At 48.3% G+C, this 26,005-nt stretch overlaps 1 protein-coding gene across 3 annotated transcripts in view; it reads right to left on the bottom strand.

Moving 5' to 3' along the window:
* Positions 1-26,005, bottom strand: part of USP30 (ubiquitin specific peptidase 30) — a 302,545-nt gene that overhangs the window by 173,020 nt on the left and 103,520 nt on the right. For all 3 annotated transcript variants that reach the window (XM_085636303.1, XM_085636304.1, XM_085636305.1), the window contains one exon: positions 6,792-6,886. In XM_085636303.1, coding sequence (XP_085492429.1) covers positions 6,792-6,886 — 95 coding nt within the window. The remainder of the gene's footprint in view (positions 1-6,791; positions 6,887-26,005) is intronic.

Below are 26,005 nucleotides of genomic sequence, written 5' to 3'. Positions count from 1 at the left end.
CTATATCACAACTTCACTCTCTCTCTAACTCACTACATCACTCACTCTCTATCTCTCTACCTCACTCTTTCTATCTCACTAACTCACTTTCACTGTCTCTTTCACTACCTCTCTCTATCTCACTACATTACAACACCACTCTGCTTACATCTCACTACCTCACAACATCCCTCTCCCTCACTACATCACTGTTTCACTACCTCACTCTTTCTCACTACATAACTCTCTCTACCTCACTACTCCACTCTATCTCACTACCTCACTATCTCACAACTTCTCTCTCAAAATATCACTACCTCACTCTCTAGCTCACAACCTCACAACTTCACTCTCTCTCACTCACTACCTCAATCACTCTATCTCACTACCTCACTCTTTCTATCTCACTAACTCACTTTCACTCTCTTTCATTACCTCTCTCTCTATCTCACTACATCACTCTATGCTTATATATCACTACCTCACAACATCCCTCTCCCTCACTACCTCACTCTTTCACTACCTCACTACCTCACTCTCTCTATCTCACTACCTCACTCTCTATCTACCTCACTCTCTATCTCACTACCTCACTCTCTATCTACCTCACTCTCTCTCACTACCTCACTCTATTTCAATACCTCACTCTCTCTCTCTATCTCACTACCTCACTCTCTCTCTGCTAATGCAATAGGTATCACATATGCAAAAAAAAAGCTAATGCCAATAGAAATGACAATGCCATTTATTTAGGGATACAAAAATGATAAAAAAATAATGAGCAATACCAATTGCTCTACCTATAATATTGCCGAGACCATTGCATTGCAAATGCTTGTTTGTCTAGTGCCTCTGTATACTGGGTAGGGCTGTGAGATACGTGTACCTGTGTGAGCCCTTGCAGCTTGAAGCGTATACAGCAATTTAACCCAACGTATGAATTCCAAGGGGGGGAGGGGCAGGCGGGGGGATGCCAAACTTGCTCAGTACCTCTAGCATGTATTCCCAGCTGAGAATCAAAGGCCTGGAGTAGGTCTAGGGAGATGTATCCAGCTCCACTAAACTCAGTAGAGGTTGCATCCATTACATGGTAAAGACGTTGTATATTTAGAGAGGTGCTGCGACCAGGCACAAAGTCACATTGGTCCGTGTGTATTAGTTGTGGCAACAATGGAAGAAGTCAGCGGGAAAGGATATTGCTTAGTATTTTATATTGAGTATTTAAAAGTGACAATGGTCAGTTTCCTGAGATGTCTTTAGGGTCCCTGCCAGGGTTTGGGATTGAGGTTACTAGTGCCTGCATTGTAGAAGGGGGGAAGGCTGCCCGCTTATAACGATGTGTGGTAGAGGCGTTGAAGCTGGGGGGCAATTTGGGTCGAGAAGGCATCGTAAAATTCTGCTGGGAGGCAATCCAGCCCTGGCGTTTTGTTGTGCAGGAGGTCCCTAACAGCCTCTTTTATCTCAGTTTTTGTGATTTGGCCTGCCAAATCTTTTTGATCTGTCATGGATAATTGCAGGCAATTGAGATTTCCTAAGAAAGCTTCTGTTTCTTTCCCATCTACTACTGCGGGAGCCTCATATAGTATCCTGTAGTTGTCTCGGAAATCAGAGTTTATTTCATTCTGCGAGTTAACTGTAATCCCGTCTATTGCAGTGATTTCATGAATGGGGGTTGGTTTCGTTTTATTTGTGCTAGGAGAGTGCCAGACTTGTCACCTTCAGCGTGAATTTTCTGTGTATAGGATTGATAATCTATTACGCGTAATCGTTCAAGTATTTAAGCATAATTTATGTGTGCTTCTTGTAGTTTTGCTGCATTATGGGGGTCATTTAATGCTGCCTGTTTGAGTGTTCTTAGCTTATCTTCTATTTCTTTCAGGTCCTTATCAACGGTGTGGTACGCTCCTACTATTGCGCTAATAGATGCACCTCGCATAACTGTCTTAAATGCTTCCAATTCTGTTAGGCATGAGGGGGTGGTTTCGGCATTTTCTGTAAAATAGTTATTGATGGGGTTAGTTACAGTGTGTCGGAACATTGCATCCTCCAGCATCTGGGGACGCAGTCTCCAAGTGGGAAACGGTGTAGGGATCCTTCCCCAGGACAGTGTAAGTTCTATGGGGTTGTGGTCCGATAGTGTCTTCCCTAGGTCGGTAGTATGAGTGACTTGGGTTAGAAGGTTAGTGGAGCAAAATACCCGATCAAGTCTAGTGCGTAATATATGCGCCGGATAGTAATATGAGTATTCACGAAGGCCTATGCTTCTAATGAGGCAAGCGCCGGATAAGGTCCAACCTTGTACCCAGTTTCAAAGGATATTAGCTTGTCGGGTTGCTGCCGTACCTTGTAGAGGGGGATGTGAAATGTCTAGGTTAATGTCTAGTACTGCATTGTAGTCACCCCCTAGAAACCCAGAGGTAGTCCGCCCATTCTGCTATGGTTGTGTTTAGGTTTTCTAAAAAACTTTTCTTGTGCGTAATTTGCAGCGTATATGCTACCTACGACCATATGTATCCCATCTAGTATGCCATTTAAGAGCACATATCTGCCATTGGTGTCTATGCGTTTTCATAGAGTTATAAAAGGGGTACCATTTTTGATCCATATTGCGGCCTCGCGCGCAAATGCGGAGTATGATGTGTTGAAGATTTGGCTTCTCCATTGTCTCTGCAATTTAGCTGCTTCAAAGTTAGTAAGGTGTGTCTCTTGGAGAACGACTATATGTGCTTTTCTCCTATTCAATTGGGCATAGACTCTATGTCGCTTGTACACCAAGTCCAGCCCCCGGACATTCAAAGTAATTATATTTTCCTAAAGTATCCATGTGTGCATAGTTACTGCTGGGTTCTTAGAGACGTCTCGTGGATTTGCAATCAAGGGAGGACAACAGCCCTTCATGCTGAGTGGTAAACTGAGTGGTGAGCCAAGCATACAAATTACCCCGTCGTATCCCAATACAGGGTCTAACAATTAAACTATGGTGGACCAAACCAATAACTATAAAAGTAACCGTTCTAACTGAGGCCATTGTGCATACGCAATTGGGGACATGGTTTGCGGTACCTTATAGGTCATATGTGACCTGCGGTTTTTGTGGTATGGTAGCACCAGGCAGGACCTAGGCCATATCCTTAATTTAGCATGGATTGTAGTGCGAGGTGGGGACAGCACTGGTGCGTACCTACTACATCAGTTTAATGTGGGGTCTTCTCATCTGTATTGTGCACCTGGCATAACTGCATACTTTACCAACGGCGATTGTAAGTCCGGAGTCCAGTATCTTTACAAATTGTTAGCCATAGATTCAGACTCGTTAGGGTGTTCTGCCAACATGAAATGTGTTCAGGAAGATCTCTGGGCTGTATCATGCATGAGTGCATTGTCGCAGTCTTACCACAAGTAATCATTTACTAGTTGTAGGGTAATATATGGGAACAGAGTTAAAGTTATTTTCTGAGTCTGAGTGCATGGTAGTATCTTCCGAGGACTCAGCTGAAGAGGGGGGATCGTTGTCTTTAAACGCTGCTGCAGTTTGCAATGCTGACTTCCGGCTTTCCAGTACTTGTTCAGGTGATGGGCCTTTGCCTGTTTTTTTCAGGGTCGGTTTGCTGCGGCAAATTTTCCTAATGGTGGCTGGTTGTGAATTTTGTGGGGGTCGGGGGTGCCCTGTGTTGATCTTTCGGGATTACAGGACGGAAATGTCTCTTCTATCCAGGTACGTACTGCTTCAGAGTTGTCAAAAAAGTATGACTTTTGCTCATGCATGATTTTTTGGTGAACTTGATACAGTCGGGTGTATTTAAGATTTAAAGTTCAGAGTGTTCATTTTACTGCTTGGTAGGCAGCTCTTTGGCGCTGTACCAGGATTTTGAAGTCCGGGTAAAGAGAAATCAGCTTTTTTTCGTAAAGGAGAGGGGATTTTCTCTGGCATTGCAGAGCAGTCTATCTCGGTCTTTGTAGTTGAGTATCTGAGCTACCACTGGTCTTGGCAGAGAGCCTGTTAATGGTTTTCTCGTAGGCACTCTGTGCACGCTTTACCTGCAGAAAAGGTCTGCCAGTCCTTCTGGAGCCACAACTTCTCTCAGCCATTTTTTCATAAACTGTGTTGCATTAAGTCCTTCGCAGAGTTCTGGCAAACCTATGATGCAAATATTGTACCGTCTTGAGCGTCCTTCCACATTTTCTACTTTGTCTTGTAGTATGGACACTTGATTGCTGTAGAGGAGTTATTTGGTCTGTTTGAGCTTTGTGTCGCGTGGCAATTTCTGTTATGAGTATTTTGTTATTTTTCACAGTACCTGCTAATTTATTGTGGTCAGCTTTTAGTCGAGTAAAGTTTGTAGTCAGCGCCCCTATTTGTTTCTCAATTGCTCATCTCAAATCTCGCATTTCCTGTAGTATGAGATCCAGCTTATTGGGTCATGTTTGTAGGTGGTATTCTGTAGGTGTTGAATTGGGGCTTTCGGTTCAGTCTCGTTGTGTGGTGCTGATATCTGTTGGTTCCATGCTCTTCCTCTTGTGTGGCCCATTTCTTGATTTGCCATGTTATGGGTCTCTCCTTTCTAGCCCAAGGCTGTTTCAGCGGCTTCGGTCGGGAGGGGGTCTAGTATTACGGTGAGTGCCCACCTGGTAGGTGATTGGGTGATCGACTCAAAGTGAGGAGGAGCCAGTCTAAGGTGTTTCTTTCAATACAAGTCTTGATAGTCAATTGCTCTGTCGTACAGTTTGTTTTAGGGTGCTGGTAGGATGTTGTTACATGCCTTTGCATGGGTTTGGTTATTGAGCTCTGTCTCTTCTTGTCGCTCGTTACGATGTGTACCAAGGACTGGCCCCTGTTTCTGCCACTACTCCTCTTGTCTTCGCTTAGACAGGGGAGTAAGAAATTTGTGATTGCAGTGTGGGTTTTGGATTGGGCCCCGCTGTAGTTTACACGACTATCATAATTCAGGCGTGTACCCAGAGCTTTGGATTCATGCAGTGCACTCAAGAGGTGTGTGGTTTAAAGCCCAGATCTAGTAGAGCCAATAACTAGCTAACGGGGGGGGGGGGGCTCCCAGGGAGTAGCGATGAGAGATTATTGAAACGTTTCAGGGTTTGTGCGGGCCTGCAGTAGCAAGGAATCCTTAAACAGTGGGGCACCCTCTTCCTCACTTTCCTGCGTTGTAGTTCCTTGGGCCCGAGGAGGTCCTTGATTCAGGCCCTTTCCTGCATGTAGCGGAGAGGGCTGATGCAGCTACCTTGTGTGTTGTTTAGCTGTGAGTGTCCCAGCAGCTGCTTTGCATTACAGAGGGGATTCTCACCGCACCGTTCGGCTCTCGCTGGTCACCGCCTTCAGTGCCAGACACTGATGGGGCCCTCCCTCCAGGCATGCAGGTAATGGCGGCTCATCCTTAAGGGTCGTGGACCGAGGCCCGGATCCAGCAAGATCGATAAGTGAATATCAGGGAATCCCCAGGTGTGATTGAGGGGAATTTTTGACGCTGCTCAAGGTTCATGTTGGACAATTGCAGGGAGGATTCCTTAATAGGTGGGCCTTTTCCTATCCGTTTTCCCATATACTTGTTCTTTGGGCCACAGGTAGGCCTTTATCCAGCTTCTTCCTGTTCGGCACGGCCAGGGCCGACGAACCTGCCTGGTGTAGTGTTTTACTGCTTGTGGCCTCACAACTTGGTTGCAATGCTTTAGGAATTTCTCTGCTCCCTCCGATCGCCGCTCACAGTAAGGGTCGTAGTTGGGGCATGAGTACTAGTCACGCTGGCAATGGCAGAGATACTCTTACAGCTGGTTGGGATTATTTCACTTAGGCTCCTCATTCCATGACCTCTGTCGGCCGGTTGTAGTACGGCTCTAGTTGTTGTTCGTGGCCGCTCCCAGGGGATTTCGTGCGGATGTTGAAGGCGTCGATCGGCCAGCGCTGCCGATGTTTGCTGCACTATTCTTCTTGTTTGTTCCTCTGACTCATACCCTCGTAGTTTTCTGGATCAGTGTTAGGGAAGCCAGCAACTTCTGTGCTCGCTAATCCTCTTATACGTTTCGAGGTGGTTCTGAGCTGCAGATGTCCCCACCTCATATCGGAGATTGCAGGATTAGGTGGCTGGGTCCGGGAGCTCGCTACAGCACGTCGCCATGCTCAGCAGTTAGCCACGCCCCCTCCCAAAGTGTCAGCTAGACCAGTTTTATGGAGTAAATAAGTTATCTGGTTAAAGTAGAGTAGATTTAAAGGACCACCAGGTTTTCAAAACTCCAGAGGTCAAAATATCAAATCTCTATTCGGGGCGGAGAATAGGGGAGAACTGTATAAAATTACTTTACTTATCCTTCAGCAGAAATAGGAATATTCATGACTCCTGGTTGAGGAATACTTACTTTACTTTTGGTTAAAACTGATCTCAGACAGAGGACATCGTTTAAATCCTACATCTTATGGAATGGAGACCTTATAAATAATAAAGGGGAAAACAACAAAATCTAATTCTTGCCCCAATTTTTCTCTGATGACAATATGGCAAATATTACCTTTCTGGTGTAGTCATTATATATAAAGATTATTTGAGAGAACACACTATGAGTAAAAGCAGTAGCCAATTCAGTTCAAAGGAATGACTGGTTAAAACGAAGGACCTAAATTTAAGACCAATACATTTCCACCTAATAATATAATCAAAAAACCCTGGACGCCCATTTACACAATCAAAAAACCCTGGACGCCCATTTACACAATCAAAAAACCCTGAAGCCCATTTACAACAAACATGAATAAGATTGGGAAAGCTAAAGCTTAATTCATTTACATGATAAAATCATAGTCTTACCTGATGTTCACACCGTTTACATAACATATTATTGGTGAGCCTTCCGTGAAAGGGATGTTGAAACTTCCAGTGGCTTGGAATGGGATGCGGGGCCCCTAAAATAGAGATCCTTTTGAAAAGTTACACAAATAACACTTACGTAAGTGTTTGGTGCAGTGCACCATTAGGAACAAATTGTCTAAAGAAACAAATATTTCCTGTGATACGGAGTACAGTAAGTCTGCAAACATGAATAGAAGCATAGGTGGAGGATAAAGACAAATACATTTAAGAGTCTGGAGTGAGAAGAAAGGCAGAATAGAAACCCTGTTGAAGGCTACCCTTCAAACAAAGTTTGTAAAGACAATGGCCCTTAGGCTGTCCATACCAGCCTCACCCAATTCCTCAGTACTAACATGCAAAATCAGTAAGGACATTAGTTCTGACCTCTTTAGTTGGCAAGATGAGGTTTAAGACTTCCGCCGCCCTCCTAATCACTGTTGAGAATGAGAGTGCAGACCTTTGTTGCCACAGCCAGGCTGAGTGAGGAAAAACAAATGTCTGTGGAGGAGTCCAGATCATTGATGCCCTATAGCTCTTAAAAAATGTCTCTGTCATTGTAAGAATTATCACCCGATCATCATCAGCATCAGCATGTGGTGTATACTCCGGTTCCGAGTTAGTGTAGTGCCAGGGCCTGGGGTGTTATACCTTTCTGAGTCTGACAAAGAAAACAAGTTACTTACCTGTAACTTTGGTTCTCCAGTATTGGTAACTTTAATAGATTCCCATAGCTTGTATCATTCCCCGTCATCGGAATGGAAGTCTCGGTAAACAAAATAACATAGCAGTAGGTACAAAAGAGAAAGAAAAAAGGCCTAGGCCTCATTCCCTTTTGTAGCATATCCACCTATTTTTGTAAAAGAGACCAAAATAAAGCAACAGCCAATCAGATTAGCCTCATACCACAGAACCCTCCTGAGAGAACCTCAGAGCCTCAGATTTTCATAGCCGTTGTGTAACAGTACAACCAAAACCTGCAGAGGGATGAGCTTTCCCAGGGGAGGAGGGTGGGCGCATGGGAATCTATGAAAGTTACCAATACTGGAGAACAAAAGTTACAGGTAAGTAACTTGTTTTCTTACTCCAGTATTGAATATGCTACTTACCAGTATGCATCTGTTCTTGGCATGTAGGGCTGCTGACATTCATATCTGTGCATAGATCGCCGCCTAGTGTTGGGTCCGGATGTTTGCACGTTGTTGTCCTGGAAGAGTCTTCAAAGTATCCTGGGATAGGTGACTCCTCCCCTGGACTACAGTGCGCATGGGCATCCTCTCCATCCTCAGATTGTTTTTCGCCATTGTGGCAGTGATGGAGTAGATATAGAAAGTGATGACCATGCTTACAGTAATTCTGAGAGCTGCAGCTGCTACAGGCGCCGGGGAGGAGGGAGAGCGATATGAATGTCAGCAGCCCTACACGCCAAGAACAGATGCATACTGGTAAGTAGCATATTCAGTTCGAGGCATGTGGGCTGCTGAATTCATATCTGTGCATAGAATATATAGCAGTGCCCTCTTATTAGCGGCGCCTACCAGTGCCAGCTGCAGCGGTCTGAAAAAGAGTTTTGAGAACAGCCTGTCCTACAGCTGCCTGCTGTTTTGATTGCACATCTACACAATAGTGTTTGGTAAATGTATGTGTAGTGGACCAGGTGGCTGCTCTACATATGTCATGCAAAGGAATGTTTCCCAGGAAAGCCATTGAGGCCCCTAACTTACGTGTTGAGTGGGCTCGTGGGGGAATCGTTAAAGTGCGTTTAGCCTTTTGATAGCAAATTTGAATACATTTAACGATCCATCTGGCTATTCCTGCTTTGGAGATAGCGTTACCTTTGTGGTGTGGGGCAAAGGCAACGAAAAGTTGTTGTGTTTTCCTAAAGGGTTTGGTCCTGTCGATATAATACATGAGGGCCCTTTTGACATCTGGTGTATGGAGTGCCCTTTCTGCGACAGTTTGTGGGTTTTGGAAGAAAATGGGCAGTTCAATGGTTTGATTCATGTGGAACTGCGATACCACCTTTGGCATGAATTTGGGGTTGGTACGTAGTACGACCCTGTTGGCGTGAACCTGTATAAATGGCTCTTGAACGGTTAGTGCCTGGAGTTCACTAACTCTTCTCAAAGAAGTGATCGCTACTAGGAAAGCTACTTTCCAGGTAAGGAATTGAATCTCGCATGAGTGTAGAGGTTCAAAGGGTGGACCCATCAGGCGTGTGAGGACCAAGTTGAGGTTCCACATTGGAGCCGGTGGGTGGCTTGGTGGAATGACTCGTTTGAGTCCTTCCAAGAATGCTTTGATGGCAGGCACTCTGAATAGAGAGAGGTGCTGCCTGGTCTGCAGATAGGCAGATATTGCGGTCAAATGGACACGTATAGAGGTGTACGCCAGATTGCATCGGTATAGGTGTAATAGGTAACAAATAATGTTTTGGATGGATGCGTCTAGCGGGTTAATGTCATTATTATTGCAATAAATGACGAACCTCTTCCATTTTGCTGCATAGCAAGCTCTGGTAGTGGGTCTCCTGGCCTCCTTAATGATGTCCATACAGTCAGGTGGCAGGTTTAGGTAGCCAAACTCTAGGACTTCAGGAGCCAGATTGCCAGGTTCAGCTGTTGCGGATCTGGGTGCTGAATCTCTCCATGGTTCTGCGTCAAATGCTCGGGTTTGACCCGCAGCCTTTGATGCGGCACCACGGAAAGTTCGAGAAAGGTGGTGTACCACGGCTGGCGTGCCCACGTTGGAGCAACCAGGACGAGCGTCAGTGAGTGTTGACGCAGTTTGCGTGCCACCAGCGGTATCAGTGGTGCTGGGGGGAAAAGCGTACGCAAATCTGCCGGACCAGTTCATCCATATCGCATTGCCCTGCGACTGCGGATGTGGGAACCTGGCGGCAAAGCTTTGGCATTTTGCGTTTTCGCTTGTCGCGAATAGGTCTATCTCTGGATGACCCCACTGCTGGAAGTACGGTTGGAGTACTGATGGGTGTAACTCCCACTCGTGCATCTGGTGGCTGTGTCTGCTGAGCAGATCCGCCATCTGGTTGTCCTTGCCGGGGAGGTGTTCTGCCATGAGGAACATGTTCCTTTGAATGGCCCACTTCCACATGCTCTGAGCCAGATGAGACAACTGTGGAGAGTGTGTTCCTCCCTGCTTCTGTATGTAGTACATGGCAGTCATGTTGTCCGTCCGGATCAACACGACTTTGTTGCACAAGTGTACTTTGAATGCTTTCATAGCGAGGAAGATTGCCATCAGCTCTAGAAGGTTGATGTGCATCTTCTTTTGTTGTTGTGTCCATAGACCCTGCACTGTGTAATGGAGTACATGAGCTCCCCATCCCTGGAGAGACGCGTCCGCCGTCAGTATTATCTGTGGGACAGGCTCTTGGAACGGTCGGCCCTTGCAAAGGTTTTGTGGATTCCACCAATGCAGAGAGTTGTATGCCCGACCGCTCACCAACACTAGGTCTTTCAACTGTCCTTGAGCCTGATTCCACTGACGTGCTAAGCACTCCTGAAGCGGGCGCATATGTAGTCTCGCGTGGGGGACTATGAAGATGCAGGAGGCCATCATGCCTATCAACTGCAGGAACACTCGCGCGGGAAGGGAGTGTTGTGGTTTGAACTTGGAAATCAGCATTTGCATGCTGTTGATTCTCACCAAATTTGGCTGAGCTGTGGCCGCCAGAGTGTCTATAGTCGCACCTAGGTACTGTTGTACGTGTGCGGGCTGTAGATGGGATTTTGGGTAATTTAGTGAGAACCCCAGACTGTGAAGGAGGTGAATGGTGCGGGACATGTGGCTGGCACATTGCTGGGCTGACTTCGCTTGAACGAGCCAGTCATCCAGGTAAGGGTAGACGTGTATGTGCTGCCTCCGTAGATGTGCCGCCACAGTAGCTAGGCACTTTGTAAACACCCTTGGTGCCGTTGTCACGCCGAAGGGAAGGACTTTGAATTGGTAGTGCTGCCCTTGAACAGTGAACCTGAGGTATTTTTTGTGTGAGGGGTGAATGGGTATGTGGAAATACGCATCCTTGAGGTCCAGTGTGGCTAGAAAGTCTCCCTGCTTGAGCAGCGGGAGGACTTGCTGTAGAGTGAGCATGTGAAAATGCTCGGAAAGAATGCATCTGTTTAGGGGTCTCAGGTCTAATATAGGTCTGAGTGACCCGTCCTTTTTCGGTATTAAAAAGTACAGGAAGTACACCCCCGTACCTTGCTCGTGGACGGGTACGACCTCTATTGCGCCTTTTAGAAGCATACTTTGCACCTCCTGCTGTAAGAGCGTTAAGTGCTCTGAGGACATAGGACGGTTTTTTGGAGGTATTGTGGGTGGAGTGGAGGTTAGTTCTAGACAGTAACCGTATTTGACAATATCTTTGACCCACCTGTCCGTGGTGATGGAGTTCCACGTGGACAGGAACCTTTGTAGCCTTCCCCCGACAGGTGTTATGTGGTCGGGAGGAAGGGAGAGGGCGTCACTGCTTGTTCTTGGGGGAGGACCTGGTGTTGCCGTAGCCGCGTCCTCTGCCCTTTGTACTGGAGCCACGATATCCACCCCGGGTGTTTTTATCGTAGGTGGTTTGTGTATTGCCCTTGTTGTATGTTTGCTGTGACCCCTGTCCTCTACCGGCTCCTCTATTTCCGGGGCGACGAAAGGAGCCGCTCCGAAAGGACTGAGTCTGGAGAGCCCCCATGGACTTTGCAGTGTCCGTGTCCTTTTTTATTTTCTCTAGGGTGGTGTCAACCTCCGGGCCGAATAAATAGTCGGGGTTGACAGGCTGGTTGAGTATGTTGTTTTGCACCTCAGGTTTGAATCCGGAGATTCGTAACCAGGCATGTCGTCGCAGCATGACGCTAGTGTTTATGGCCCTGGCAGCTGTGTCTGCGGCATCCAGCGCACACTTGATGGATGCGTTTGTGAGGAGCTGTCCCTCCCTGATGAGGATCTCTGCACCTTCTCTGTATTGGTCAGGGAGATGTTGGAGTAGTTGCTCTAATGTGTCGTAGTGCGCTCTATCGTAGCGAGCGAGGAGTGCTTGAGTATTGGCAATGCGCCATATGTTGGCTGCCTGGGCGGCAACCCGTTTGCCAGAGGTCTCTAACACCTTGGACTCTTTATCCGGGGGAGGAGCGTCACCTGTTGTCTGTGAGTGTGCCCTCTTGCGAGCATTCGCAACGACAATGGAATCCAGAGGTAATTGGCCTCTGATGTAAGTAGGGTCCCCAAGCGCTGATCTGTATTTCTTGTCGATCCTGGGGTTTATCACTCTTGCCCTGGTGGGTTCCTTGAAGATGTCCTTTGCTGGTTTGAGGACACCCTTCAACATGGGTAGAGTTTTTATATTCCTTTCTGAGGATGCGAAAGTATCCATAAGAAAGTCGTCCTCAACGGTGTCCGAGTGAAGTTGAACCCCATGATTGGCCGCAGCACGTTCAATTAGAGCGTTGAACGCTGCAGTGTCCTCTGTGGGAGATGTTTTTGCTCCATAGAGTTGCGGGTCTTGTGCATCCATAGGTGCACCTGGGTCCACAGGGTCATCCCAGGTTTGATCAGGGTCCTGTTGGCCGTCAGGGTCCATGTCTCCGGGGTAGGGGACTTGGTCACCCATGTAGTCCACCAACGCATCCGTGTCGGAGTGTGTGGGAGAGAAGGATTGTGGATCCTGGTAGGGTGAGTGGAAAGGTTCGTAAAGAACTGGTTCTGAAGCCACAGGCAGCTTCCTTTTAAGTGGAATCCTGAAGGAGTCCAAAGCCGGCTCCGAAGTTATTTTCCTTTTGTGGATAATCATCCTGCCGGTGTCGGCGTCGATTAGATGCGATGTAGACGTCTCCGCAGAGCGTTCGGCAGGCGTGATCGTGGTATGGGTCACCCGTGTCCTGATTTGGAACAGTTTCGGGGCCGTGGATGGTGGCAGGCCAAAAGTAATGTTGGCTGGTGCCGAAGAGGCTGCTGGAGCTTTAATTGGTTCGGAGCCAGACGTGTCCTGGAGGACCATTATCTTTTTGGTGCTTTGCGCAGCAATGGGACGCGTCTGGAGCGCCCTCGATTCTTTTGCACCGACCGGTTCTGTCGAGGCGGTCGTGGATTTTTTCTGCGCCGGTGGGTCATCGAGTCGAGGGGCGGGAATGGCCGTCGACTTCTTCGATGAGTGCGGCTTTGGTGTTGCCGTGGAAGCGGTGTGAGACGCAGCAGGCTGTTTGACCTTTGGGGTCGGAGTCGATTGCGTCGGTGCCGGGAGCCGAGCAGGTTTGGTGGTACCGAAGGCCTTCTTCCTTATGTCGACTCCGACGTCGGCCGCTTCGAGTTCGGCACCGAAGTCTCGTTTGGTGCGCTCGGTGCCGATGTGTTTTGCTGGCGTCGAAGGTGTGGAGGGCCTCGATCCGACCAGCGCCACTTTCGGTTTCGGTTTCAATTGAACCAATACAGCTTTCGGTTTCGAAGAAGGGAAACCAGCCGTTTTGGGCATTAATGGCTGCCACTGAATGTCCGAGGCCGGGCCCGAGGGCGGGGCCGAAGAACTGCGGGATAGGTCTTGGGTAAGGCCCGAAAGCGATCTCTCGACCGGAGCCATAGACTGTTGCACTGGGCTTTCTTCAGTCTGAACGGGTAGGCCTTGCTCGTCACCGGAGCTACTCTCTTCGGCCCCTAAGGCCTCATTGTAGTCTCCTACCTCGGTGTCGTCTTCATCTCTGCGAAAGAGTGTTTCGTCGACGTCTTCCGATCCGGAGTCATGTTCGGAAACGGGACTGGAGGGTAGGTTCTCCACTTCTTCGACATCTTCGGTCTCGGCGTTGAAGATGTCGGCCGGTGCCGCTTGCTGCGCCTCGAGTCTCGCCGCTCGTCGATTCCGTAGAGTCTTCTTGGATCGAAATCTGGCACAGGCCATGCATGTAGATTCGTCGTGATCCGGTGAAAGGCATTTGTTGCACACCGGATGGACGTCGACGTGGGGATATTTCGCATTGCATACCGGACACCTCTTGAATGGTGTCCTCGATTCCATCGTTGATGTCGAATCGACAGTCGGGTAAGATGCGAAAGTTTGTTCTGGAAGTTAGTAAACTAACAAAGATACTATCGATACCGATCGAGAACAGTACCGACGCGAACTAAAGGCCTTTTGGCCTGAAAAAAGATTTTCCTAACTTGAGTCAAGATAGCACATCCGAACCCAATGGCGGAAAAAAACAATCTGAGGATGCCCATGCGCACTGTAGTCCAGGGGAGGAGTCACCTATCCCAGTATACTTCGAAGACTCTTCCAGGACAACAACGTGCAAACATCCGGACCCAACACTAGGTGGCGATCTATGCACAGATCTGAATTCAGCAGCCCACATGCCTCGAACTGGAACTTTCATAGTTTCCCATAGCTTGCATCAGAGTAGCTATCAGTCAGAAGCACATTTTTCTCCCTTAGTGACATCTCTTCCTCTATTCTTTTTTTAATTTTTTTTTAAATAAAACATCAAACAACAATGCAATCACATAAAGAACACATAGCAAAATGTGCAAATAACAATAAGAAAGAAAGGAAGGAGGGAAGAAAGGAAAGCTCACCACTCAATGGAAGAGGTTCCTCAGGACTGCCTGGCCTACAGCCGTGTCTTCTTCTGCCAAGGTCTCCAGGCAGTAATGTCTTGTGAAGGTGTGCGTGCTGCTCCAAGTTGCAGCCCTGCAGATGTCTTTAATCTGGACCCCCGCAAAGAGAGCCGTAGAGGAAGCCATGGACCTTGTCGAGTGTGCTCTAATTCGGCCCTCTAGAGGCTTGTCCGCTGCAGAATGACAGAACTGTATAGCACTGAAGATCCATCGAGCAATACCCTGCTTGGACAGGGATAAGCCTTTGCGAGGAGCACTGAATGCAATGAACAACTGAGAAGATTTCCGAAATTCTTTAGTACGGGCCAGATAAAATTTCAAGCACTGCTGCACGTGCAGCGAATGAAGTGCCCTTTCTGCCGGTGTAGATGGCTGAGGAAAGAAAGCCTTGAGAATCACGGCTCATTTAAATGAAAATCCGAAGGCACCTTTGGTATGAACTTTAAATTAGTCCTTAGAATCACTGTATTTATTTTGAATTGGAGGAAAGGTTTCTGGATTGTGAGAGCTTGTAATTCTCCAATACGTCTTGCCGAAGTGAGAGCAAGTAGGAGCGCCAATTTCCATGAGAGGAATTTCAAATCTGCTCGATGAACCGGTTCAAAGGGATGCTTTATCAGCTGGGTGAGAACCAAGTTCAAATGCCATGTGGGAGGCAGAGGCCTCACTGGAGGAAAGACTCGAAATAGGCCTTTGAGAAATTGTTTGACAATTCTGGATGACCAGAAAGAAGGCCCGGATGCAGTACGTCTGTAGCGAGAAACTGCAGCCAAGTGAACCTTTATGGACGAATGAGCCAGACCTGCCTTAGCCAAGGACAGGAAATAAGGAAGAACTTAATGAGGCTGAGACAAGAAAGGGTCCACACCTTGCTGTTGGCACCAGATGCAAAATCGTTTCCATTTTAGATGGTAAGTCTTGTTAGTGGAAGGAGCTCTAGCCTGAGAGAGAAAATCTCTTATCTCTTCCGAGAGATGAAGATCTAAGAATTCTCGCTGCTCAGGAGCCATGCTGAGAGGTGTAAGGAACGAGGATCCGGATGCCAGATCTGGCCCTGGGACATCGCGAGAAGATCCGGGATCGCCCGTAGAGGACGTGGAGGGGCCAGAAAAAAGAGGCGAAGCTCCGTAAACCAAAACTGCCTCGGCCAAGCTGGGGCTATTAGTATCATCTTGCATGGCTCCGTTTTGATCTTCCCGAGTATCCTCGGTATTAACGGAATGGGGGGAAAAGGCGTACACAAATGCTCTTGACCAAGCTATCGAATGCCACCCTAGTTGGGACTCAGCCATATGCAAATCAGTCTTGACCCTGTGCCCCATGGGAACAGTCCAGACCGAACTGCCAGGCCAGGCCCTCCCTGGATCGGAAACAAGCATCCTGGGACCGGTTTCAGGATATGTCACCCTTCTTCAGCCAGGCTAGCTTGAATTTAAAAACGATGGATTTAAGCCCAGATCTCTGTACTGGGGTGAATGTATGACATTGTTCTGAATTCTGTCCATCAACTGTTGTTTTTGCATTTGTCACCCCGAGTGGGACGAGTATGCCCAGGCGTGGGTCCCGTGCTCTTCATGCCACTGGAATCAAGCTATCCTGGCTGAAGATGGGTTAAACCCCGAAAATGGTCCTAGGATGCTTGTTTTCAGTCCAGGGAGGACCTGGCTTGGCAGTTCAGGCTGGACTGTTCCCATGAGGCACGGGGTCAAGACTGATTTGCATATGGCTGGGTTCAAACTGGAATGGCATAGTGAGCAAAAAATCAATGGATTCAGGCCCAGATCTCTGTACTGGGGTGAATGTATGACATTGTTCTGCATTCTGTACATCAACTGTTGTTTGGATTTATCATAAGAGGCAATGTGAAAAGTATTTGTGCAACCCATACACATTAACACAATGAATGCACCACACAGTTTTAGAAAAATAGGAGATATTTATCCGCATACATTAAGACCAAAACAACAAAAATACAATCAACATATCAAGATATATCACTTTTAAATGAATCGAGGAAAAAGCAGTGCTTTAAAATTCATGAGCGCTTTCAACATACACATAGTACTGCTGAGCCAGTATGCAGCTATTAAAAAATTTTATGGACCCGCTGGGAGTTCGGTCATGCTCCTCACCGTAGAGTGACTGGCTTGTAGTAAGATTTAACGAATCCAAATAGCATCTGCAAGGGGCACAGCCAAGTAAAAAAAGGGACCGATCAGGTCTGGTTGTAGACAGAAGAAAAATATGTGCTCTCGGCTGTGCGCACAGCAACACAGAGACGGCTCGGATCCAGTTAGAGTCAAAACGGAAAGTGCGTTCCTTCAGCTCTGAGGAACACAGTACAGTAACAAGGACCGCTCCAATCGCACACAACAAATACCTTAGTTGAGGCAGTAGGAGGCATCTCAGACAGCGCTGACATCTGATACGCTGCTCCCATAGTGGTAATGGTGCCTTGGTGAGTCGCTCGGCTGAATGTGGCTGGAGCAGCGATGACGTCATTGAGTTCTCTGGCACCCTTGTTACCACAGTAACAAGCAGGGGCGAGGTTGGGGCGTTTAGGTGCCAGCGTTCATTGTGCTATCAGCACCCCGCTGCCACTAGAGTGTAGAGTGCGGCTTTGGGCCACAAGTCAATATGGAGCACAGAATGGCCTCTGCAGCAGAATAACAACCACGAGGACTTACTGGGAAAATTACAGTGTGCAATTGAGCGGCGCTGTAGTTCCAAAAATGAAGATCGTGGTATGGCGAAGTCTTTGATGTCCCTGAGACCACGGGGAAAACAGTGGGCAAGCCAGTAAGCCCTTCAAGTCATTCTGGGGCCTAATCCTTGGTCCTTTAGCAGGACAGAGGACAGCAGCGCCACTCAACAAAGCAAGGCAGCCGTTCCTTAGAACAGTCAGGCACAGCAGAGTGGCAATCCTTCAGCACAGCAGCCTTTAGTTCAGCAGAGTTTCTTCCAGGTCCAGTAGTGTTCTCATTTGATAGTGCCAGTGCTCTAATACTTATACTCCAAAGTGCCTTTGATATAGGGGTTGACATCAAAAAAGCCCTCAGAAGTGCACAAGGATCTCTTAAAGCCCAGCCCTAGACTACCAGAAAGGGGTAAATCAGCCCTTTGTGTGAGGGCAGGACACAATCTATTCAGATGTAAGTGTGAACCACCTCTTCCTCTCCTTGCCTAGGAAAACTATCAGTATGCAGATAAATGCAGATGTATCCCCTGTCACAACCAGCCCTTCCTGTGTTGCGGCTGTCTAGAAAAGTATGCACAGAGTGTAGCCGTCACCCAGACCAGATGTGTTTTGGAGGCAGGCTGCAGGCACACAGAGCAAAGTTACGAGCAAAGAAATGGATACGTTCTAAAAGTGGCATTTCAAAAATGGTAATGAGAAATCCAACTTAGTCACTAAGGAAGATTTATCATCACCATTACAAATATATTAAACATGAAGTAGATACTCCTTTCCAATCAGGAATTACAGCTTAAAAGCCATTTTAAGGACCTCCCAAAATTAGCAAATAGAAGGAGTGGGACTCACAGCAGTTAAAAACAAATTTCGCTGTTTGTCACTACCAGGACATATAAACCTGAAAAAGTACATGTCCTGCTTTTTTTTAATTATAATTGTTTTAGTAACAGAGGGTACAGGTGCAACAGCGCAATACAGAAAATGGATGTACATAATAAGATGAGATCAATGATCCTTTGCAGCACAGTTTACCATTTACCTCACATCTTTGTGCTAAAGTAGTGTGTGCAAGAAGTCTGATTTCCTGCATTTCCTGCAGAATGGCAGGGGAATAGAAAGGTAAGAGACAGAATAGCAAAGAAATTAAGGGGGGGGGGGGGTGTGTGAGGGGAGGGTGCTGGCCTCCAGGGGGTTTGACGTTATGCACCCATTAAACTTCATTCAATCTGTGTGCAAGTTGGTTGTTTCCTACATAGTGCATTCATTCATTGCAATAGAGAAGACTCATCAGAGACCAGTGGGTGGAAGGAATATGCTACTTACCAGTATGCATCTGTTCTTGGCATGTAGAGCTGCAGAGTTGTATACTTTTGCATAGATCGCCATCTGGTGTTGGGCCCGGATGTTTGCAGTTTGTTTTTGTTCTTGGACAGTCTTTCGAAGTCACGAGTTCGGTGACTCCTCCTTCGGTCCGTACTGCGCATGGGCTTCGGCTCCATCCTCAGATTGTTTTTCGCCAGCAGGGAAATGATGGAGCGTAGTGATAACAGTAAGAAACCCATGTGTGTTGTATCTAAATAAGATAGACTGGAACGGATACAGGTAGCCGGGGAGGCGGGTGGGCGTGTACAACTCTGCAGCTCTACATGCCAAGAACAGATGCATACTGGTAAGTAGCATATTCCGTTCGAGGCATATGAGCTGCAGATTGTACACTTTTGCATAGATTATATAGCAGTACCCAGCCCTAGCGGCGACCACCGGTATCCGTTGCAGCGGTTTGAAATAGTGTCTTTAGTACAGCCTGGCCCACACTAGCTTGTTGCTTGGAATGCACGTCTACACAGTAATGTTTTGTGAAGGTGTGCGGAGTTGACCATGTGGCTGCTTTGCAGATGTCATCTAAGGGTATGTTCCCTAGAAAAGCCATAGAAGCCCCTATCTTTCTTGTAGAGTGGGCTTTAGGTGGAACAGATAATGTTCTTTTTGCTTTGTGATAGCAAATTTGTATGCACTTTACAATCCACCTAGCTATCCCCGATTTAGAGATGGGGTTGCCTTTATGCGGTGGAGAGAAGGAGACAAACAATTGTTTAGTCTTCCTGAAAGGTTGCGTTCTTTGTATGTAGTACAGTAAAGCCCTCTTAACATCAAGTGTATGTAGAGCCCTTTCCGCAACAGATTGAGGTTGCGAGAAAAAGACCGGTAATTCCACCGATTGATTAAGATGGAAGGGGGAAATGACCTTGGGCAGGAATTTTGGATTTGTACGAAGTATCACCTTGCTGTGATGTATCTGTAAAAAGGGTTCTTGTATAGTGAACGCTTGTATTTCACTAACCCTTCTAAGGGAAGTGATAGCTACGAGGAAAGCTGTTTTCCAGGTGAGGAACTGTAGCTCACATTTATGCATTGGTTCGAAGGGCGGACCCATTAGCCTTGTAAGAACTACATTTAGATTCCATACAGGGGAAGGTGGTGCCCTGGGCGGAATTACTCGTTTAAGGCCTTCCATAAAGGCTTTAATAGCGGGCACTCTAAACAGTGATAAATGCTGTCTGTTTTGCAGGTAAGCAGCAATCGCTGCTAGGTGTAGGCGTATGGAAGAATATTGCAGGTTACACCTTTGAAGATGGAGTAGATAGCATATAATGTGTTGTATGGATGCATCTAAAGGGTTGATTGTATTGTTACGGCAGTAAACAACAAATCTCTTCCACTTTGCGGCATAGCATGCTCGAGTGGTAGGACGTCTGGCTTCCTTGATAATGTTCATGCAGTCAGGGGGAAGGTTAAGGTACCCAAATTCTAAGATTTCAGGAGCCAGATCGCAAGGTTGAGCTGAGCTGGGTCCGGGTGTCTGATTTCTCCATGGTTCTGAGTTAGGAGGCATGGGGACAGGTGCAGTTTTTGATGTGGTACCACCGATAGCTGTAATAGTGTGGTGTACCACGGCTGCCTGGCCCATGTTGGGGCTACCAGAATGAGTGTGAGGGAGTGCTGTTGTAGCTTCCTGACCACTAATGGAATTAGTGGGAGAGGTGGAAAGGCGTATGCAAATTTGCCTGACCAGTTCATCCATATCGCATTGCCTTTGGACAATGGGTGTGGGTATCTGGCGGCGAAGCTTGGGCATTTTTTGTTTTCGTGGGTGGCGAAGAGGTCTATCTGAGGATGCCCCCACTTGCGGAAGAATGGGCGAAGAACTTGTGGATGCAGTTCCCATTCGTGTATTTGTTGCGTTTGTCTGCTGAGCAGATCTGCCATGGTGTTTTGTATACCTGGGACGTGTTGTGCCAGGAGAAAGATGTTTTGTGGAATTGCCCATCTCCATATGCTCTGTGCTAAGCGGGAGAGCTGGGGAGAGTGTGTCCCCCCTGTTTTTGAATATAATACATTGCAGTCATATTGTCTGTGCGAATGAGGACTGCTTTGGCTGAAATCTGTTTCTGAAAGGATTTTAGGGCAAGAAAGATCGCCAATAGCTCCAGATGGTTGATGTGGAGCGACTTTTGCTGTGGCGTCCATAGACCTTGCATTGTGAGGTGTAGGAGGTGCGCTCCCCAGCCGGAGAGCGATGCGTCCGCTGTTAGAATCACCTGAGGAACCGGGTCCAGGAACGGCCGCCCTTTGGAAAGGTTTGTGGTGTTCCACCACTGCAGAGAGTGATGGGTGCGGCCGTCCACCAACACCAGATCCGTCAGCTGTCCCTGGGCCTGGTTCCACTGCCGTGCTAGGCACTCTTGGAGTGGACGCATGTGGAGTCTTGCATGGGGCACTATGAAAATGCAAGATGCCATCATCCCTATTAGCTTCATGAACACTCTTGCTGGGAGAGAGTGCTGAGCAATGAATGTTTGGCGCAAGGCTTGTATGCTTGCGATCCTGGCTGAATTGGGATAGGCTATACCCTTGGAGGTGTCTATAGTGGCCCCGAGATATTGCTTTGTGTGAGATGGTATGAGGTGGGACTTTTGGTAGTTCACCGTGAAGCCTAGCTGATGGAGCAGTTGGATGGTGCTGTTTGTATGTTGCACACATTGGTCGTAGGACGCGGCTTTTATCAGCCAGTTGTCTAAGTAAGGGAAGACGTGAATGTGTTGGCGTCTGAGGTGTGCTGCTACTACCGCTAGGCATTTGGTAAACACCCGTGGTGCGGTTGTGAACCCGAAGGGGAGAACCGTGAATTGGTAATGCTGACCGTCCACCACAAACCTGAGGTACTTCCTGTGAGAAGGGTGTATTGGAATATGAAAGTATGCGTCTTTCAAATCCAAGGTAGTGAGAAAGTCTCCCTGACAGAGGAGTGGGAGGACTTGTTGGAGGGTGACCATGTGGAAATGGTCCGAATGTATGTATGCATTTAGAGGCCGGAGGTCCAGAATGGGCCGCAGGGTCCCGTCTTTTTTCGGTATTAGAAAATACAGAGAGTAGACCCCTAAATTTTGCTGATTGACGGGGACTTGCTCTATAGCGTGTTTTTGTAGGAGGGAGATCACCTCCTGTTTGAGCAGTGTGGAATGTTCCTGTGACATTGTACAGTGCCTTGGTGGAATATTGGGTGGGGTAGATGTTAGTTCGAGACAGTACCCTGACCGAATAATTTGGGTCACCCATTTGTCCGATGTTATGGACTCCTAGGTGTGAATAAAGTTTTGTAGTCTGCCCCCGACCGGAGTGGGATGGTCTGGGGGGAGCGAGGGGAAGTCATTGTGAGGGCGGTGTGGCAGAACGGGTGGTGTTGGTTTTGCCCCTGCCCTTATTGTTGTTGCCCCTGTATCCACCTCTTTGGTAGCCCTTTGAGAAGGTAGTTTGAGGAGGGGACTTGTAGGAGGTAGAGGCACTATCGGTGGAGTAACCTCTGCCTGTGCTACGAAAGGACGAACGTCGAAAGGAGCGTCTAGGGGTTTGGGATTGTAATGCCCCCATAGACTTTGCTGTGTCCGTGTCCTTTTTCATTTTTTCTAATGCTTCGTCCACCTTTGGCCCAAATAGGTGTTGTTGGTCAAAGGGGTGATTTAGTATGGATGCCTGGACTTCTGGCTTAAACCCTGAGATCCTGAGCCAGGCATGACGGCGAAGCAGGACACTAGTATTTATAGCTCTAGAAGCAGTGTCCGCTATGTCGAGGGCACATTTAATGGAGGTGTTAGTAATGAGCTTACCCTCCTGTATTAGGTCATGAGCTTTACGTTTGTGTTTCTCTGGGAGGTGTTGCATAAGAGCCTCTAGCTCATCTTAGTGTGCTCTGTCATAACGCGCAAGCAGCGCCTGTGTATTCGCAATGCGCCAAATGTTTGCGGCTTGCGAGGCAGCGCGTTTACCAGACGCATCTAAGAGTTTTGATTCCTTATCTGGCGGTGGAGCCTCACCTGAGGACTGGGAGTTGGACCGCTTTCTAGCTGTGGACACAACTAGTGAATCTAAAGGAGCAGGTCCTTTAATGTATGCAGGATCTGTGGGGGCTGCTTTGTACTTTTTTTCTATTCTGGGGTTTAAGACCCTGGCCCTGACTGGGTCCTTGAACACCTCTGCTGCATGTTTGGTAACACCCTTAAGCATGGGCAAGATGGCTGTAGATTTATCCTGAATATCAAACGTATCCAGTAAGAAATCTTCCTCAACCGGTTCGCTATGTAGTTCTACCCCATGATAGTGTGCTGCTCGCTGCACTAAGTGGTGAAACCCTAGTGAGTCCTCCGGGGGAGATGGCCTGGATGGGTAGAGGTCATCCTGAGGCACATCTGGTATGTCAGGGTTTTGGTAATCCTCCCATGGGTCTGGGGTCCCTGGGGGTGTGGGGTCCATCGGGCGTCCGCTGGATCATAATCCGGATCCCCGTAATCCGGTTCTGGAGACGGGGTTGGGGAGTGATGAGGCAAGGGTGGCGGAGACCTGGGAGGGAGAGGAGGTGGAAGAGGTGGAGGAGGTGTAGGCGGTGGTGGGGAGGGCACTCTGAGAGGAGATGTGGCAGAGTCCTTCCGTTTTGGCGGTGGAGGAGGAGCTGGTGTGTCAAGACGTCTTTTCTTGATAGACAAAATCAAGAGCCCAGTCTTTGGATCCTTTGTTAAGTTTTTTTGAGAAGGATCAGGTGTAAATAGTTCCGTTGGCACCGAATCGTCTGCTGGTGCCGATGTTTTCGGAGCCGAGGACTTGGGTGGTTTCTCTGCGCCATGCTTTTTTGGAACCTCCGTTTTTTTCGGTGTCGAGGTAGGCTTCGGCGCTGAAGCGTCGGTGCCGAGGGATTTATGCTTGTGTTTCGTCGGCACCGAGAGTCCAGGCTTCGGCACCGGTGGCTTCGGAGCCGAGCTGGGTGTCACTTTCTTCGGTGCCGAACGGTGTTTGTCGGCACCAGGAGTAGGCTGGCTCGAGCCCGAGCCGCCGTGAGACTTGTGATGCTTCGACACCGGGCCCGAAGGTGGGGTGATAGAAGCTGCATGTTTGGTTTTCCCTAGGCCCGGAGGCGAAGGTGTAACCATAGTCTCTTTGGATATGGGCGCGGGGGTGGGAGGGGGTAGAGTACTCACGACCCTCTGCGCCGGTGTGATGTCCTCCAGGTCGGAGTTGTCGGCCTCGGAAGCGCTGACGATATCTTCCTCCTGCTCGGTGTGTTGTTGCCCCGAAGCTCCGGTGTCGTCTCCGAAGATGTCCGGTGGAGCCGAGGTCGATGAGTGCGCCATGGTGCGTCGAGCTCTTCGATCTCAGATGGTCTTTTTCGATCGAAAAGACTTGCAGGCGGGGCAGTCTCGGGCCTCGTGTTCGGGAGAGAGGCAAAGGTTACACACCTGATGGAGGTCGGTGTGGGGAAATTTAGACCCACATTTTGGGCACTTTTTGAACGGAGTCCTTTCCATCGGCCGGGACCGGAGTCGAGGAGGGCCCGAAGGCCGGTGCCGATGTGTGGAATCGAGAAAGTGCCTCTAAGAGAGATGAAGAAGATGATTGATGAAGAATCTCGATGGACGAGGATTTTCCGTCGAGGCTGGAACTGGAAAAGTTCGAAGCCGGAGCACGAAGTATCACATCCGAGCCCGATGGCGGAAAAAAACAATCTGAGGATGGAGCCGAAGCCCATGCGTAGTACGGACTGAAGGAGGAGTCACCAAACTCGTGACTTCCAAAGACTGTCCAAGGACAAAAGCAAACTGCAAACATCCGGGCCCAACACCAGATGGCGATCTATGCAAAAGTGTACAATCTGCAGCTCATATGCCTCGAACACTAAGATACCTCTGCAATGGGTCCCAGATGTCCCTGGGGCGAGTTTGTTTGGGCATCAGCTCCCAATAGTCAGTCAGTTGTCCCTGACAGAACTCTGTGCAACCCAGCCAATCAGAAGCACGGGGGCTGAGCTGTCTGTCCCAGTACAAGGCAATCCGCCTTTTGGCAAGGAGCAGAGTCGCTAGCTCTGCTCCAGGGGGACTGGAAGCTTCATATCTGGGGCTTCCAGTCCCCCTTGCTCGAAGGGCAGTGTTGAGGTCTGCAATGATACCCGACCAAGAGAGCGATATCTAGTTGGAGCACAATCGGCGCTTAAATGCTGCAGTGAGAGAGAGCGGGAGGTTACTGAATATGTATAGATACTTAGGGTGAACGATCATTTTAGGATTTTGCGAAACGGCCCGCAATGGACAGTGGTAGGGAGATCCATCGCCCCACCCGGCTCTCAAGCCCGTCCATGAGTCTCCTGTAGTTGCATTACCACAATTCTTCAATATTTTGGCTGAGCCACATTCCTAGGTATTTCACTGGACTCTCTGCCCATCTCAGAGGGTATTCAGACTGAAATCGTTCCATGGCCACCGTTAGTGGAGAGAGGATCGATTTCCCCCAGTTAATGGTTACTCCAGAGAGGCCACCAAACCGGGTAATTTTCCTGATCAGGGTTCTAAGTTTTTTGCTGGGCGATTGGCGTATAATGTCACGTCATCAGCATACAGAGACACCAGAATCCCCCTGGGTACAAATGCCAGGCCTCGATGTGCATGGTGTTGTCTCAACCGGCCAGCTAGTGGCTCCATAGTGATAGCAAAAAGGCGAGGGGACAGCGGGCACCCCTTTCTGGTATGAGTTTAATCAAAAATGGACGAACCCAATGGTGTTGGTACGATCACTGGCAAGCAGTGCTTGGGAACCCACTAGGTGAGTAAAAGGCCCCTCACACACCAACCTGGTTGGTGTCATGCTTCATCATAGGGGCCCCAACCGGGTGGCCGAGCGCCTCCCGGTTGTGCTGCAACGCCTGACTACAGCGGAGCTGGTGTGGTGTGATAATGTGATGTAGTGAAAAGTTAAAAATACCTCTGAGAATCCTTGCCGAAGGAAATTTATTAGTGGCGGCTCAGGATATATTAAAATTAAGAATTATGTGAAGCAACTATGAAAAAGAATCAATTTCTAATAGTTGGCTATGTGGTTGGTCTACATGTTTCAGCCCACCTCAGGATGTGCGGGGCTTTCTTCAGGACCAGGAAGTGCAGTGAGTGCCAAAATAGGGCCACGTGAATAGTGAAAAATAAAAAGGGTAATTTACCTACACACTCTCTAAGGTGTGTGGAAGCGATATCAGCTCATTGGCAGACACCGCAGCGAAAAAAGACCTGTGGGAAAGAAAACACAATACACAGACCCAGATAGCAAATGGTGCTAGGATTCGCAACAAATATAAAATGCAATCTTTTACTGACTGTGAAAGGATCAGTGTTGGCAAATGGTCGTACAAGTGGCAACACACACGCTGTGACATGCGGCTATTGGCTGGTGCTTCACGATGTCAAGTGATTAGGCGGGCGGAAAACGCCCTCAGTGAGCTATCAGTGAGGCCAGCAGGGAGCGTGTGGACTGTCCTCGTGGGGTGCCTGAATGG

The sequence above is a fragment of the Triturus cristatus genome, chromosome 11 (genome assembly GCF_964204655.1).
Source record: "Triturus cristatus chromosome 11, aTriCri1.1, whole genome shotgun sequence".
In the NCBI taxonomy this organism is placed as follows: Eukaryota; Metazoa; Chordata; class Amphibia; order Caudata; family Salamandridae; genus Triturus; species Triturus cristatus.
This window is presented reverse-complemented; position numbering and strand designations above follow the sequence as displayed.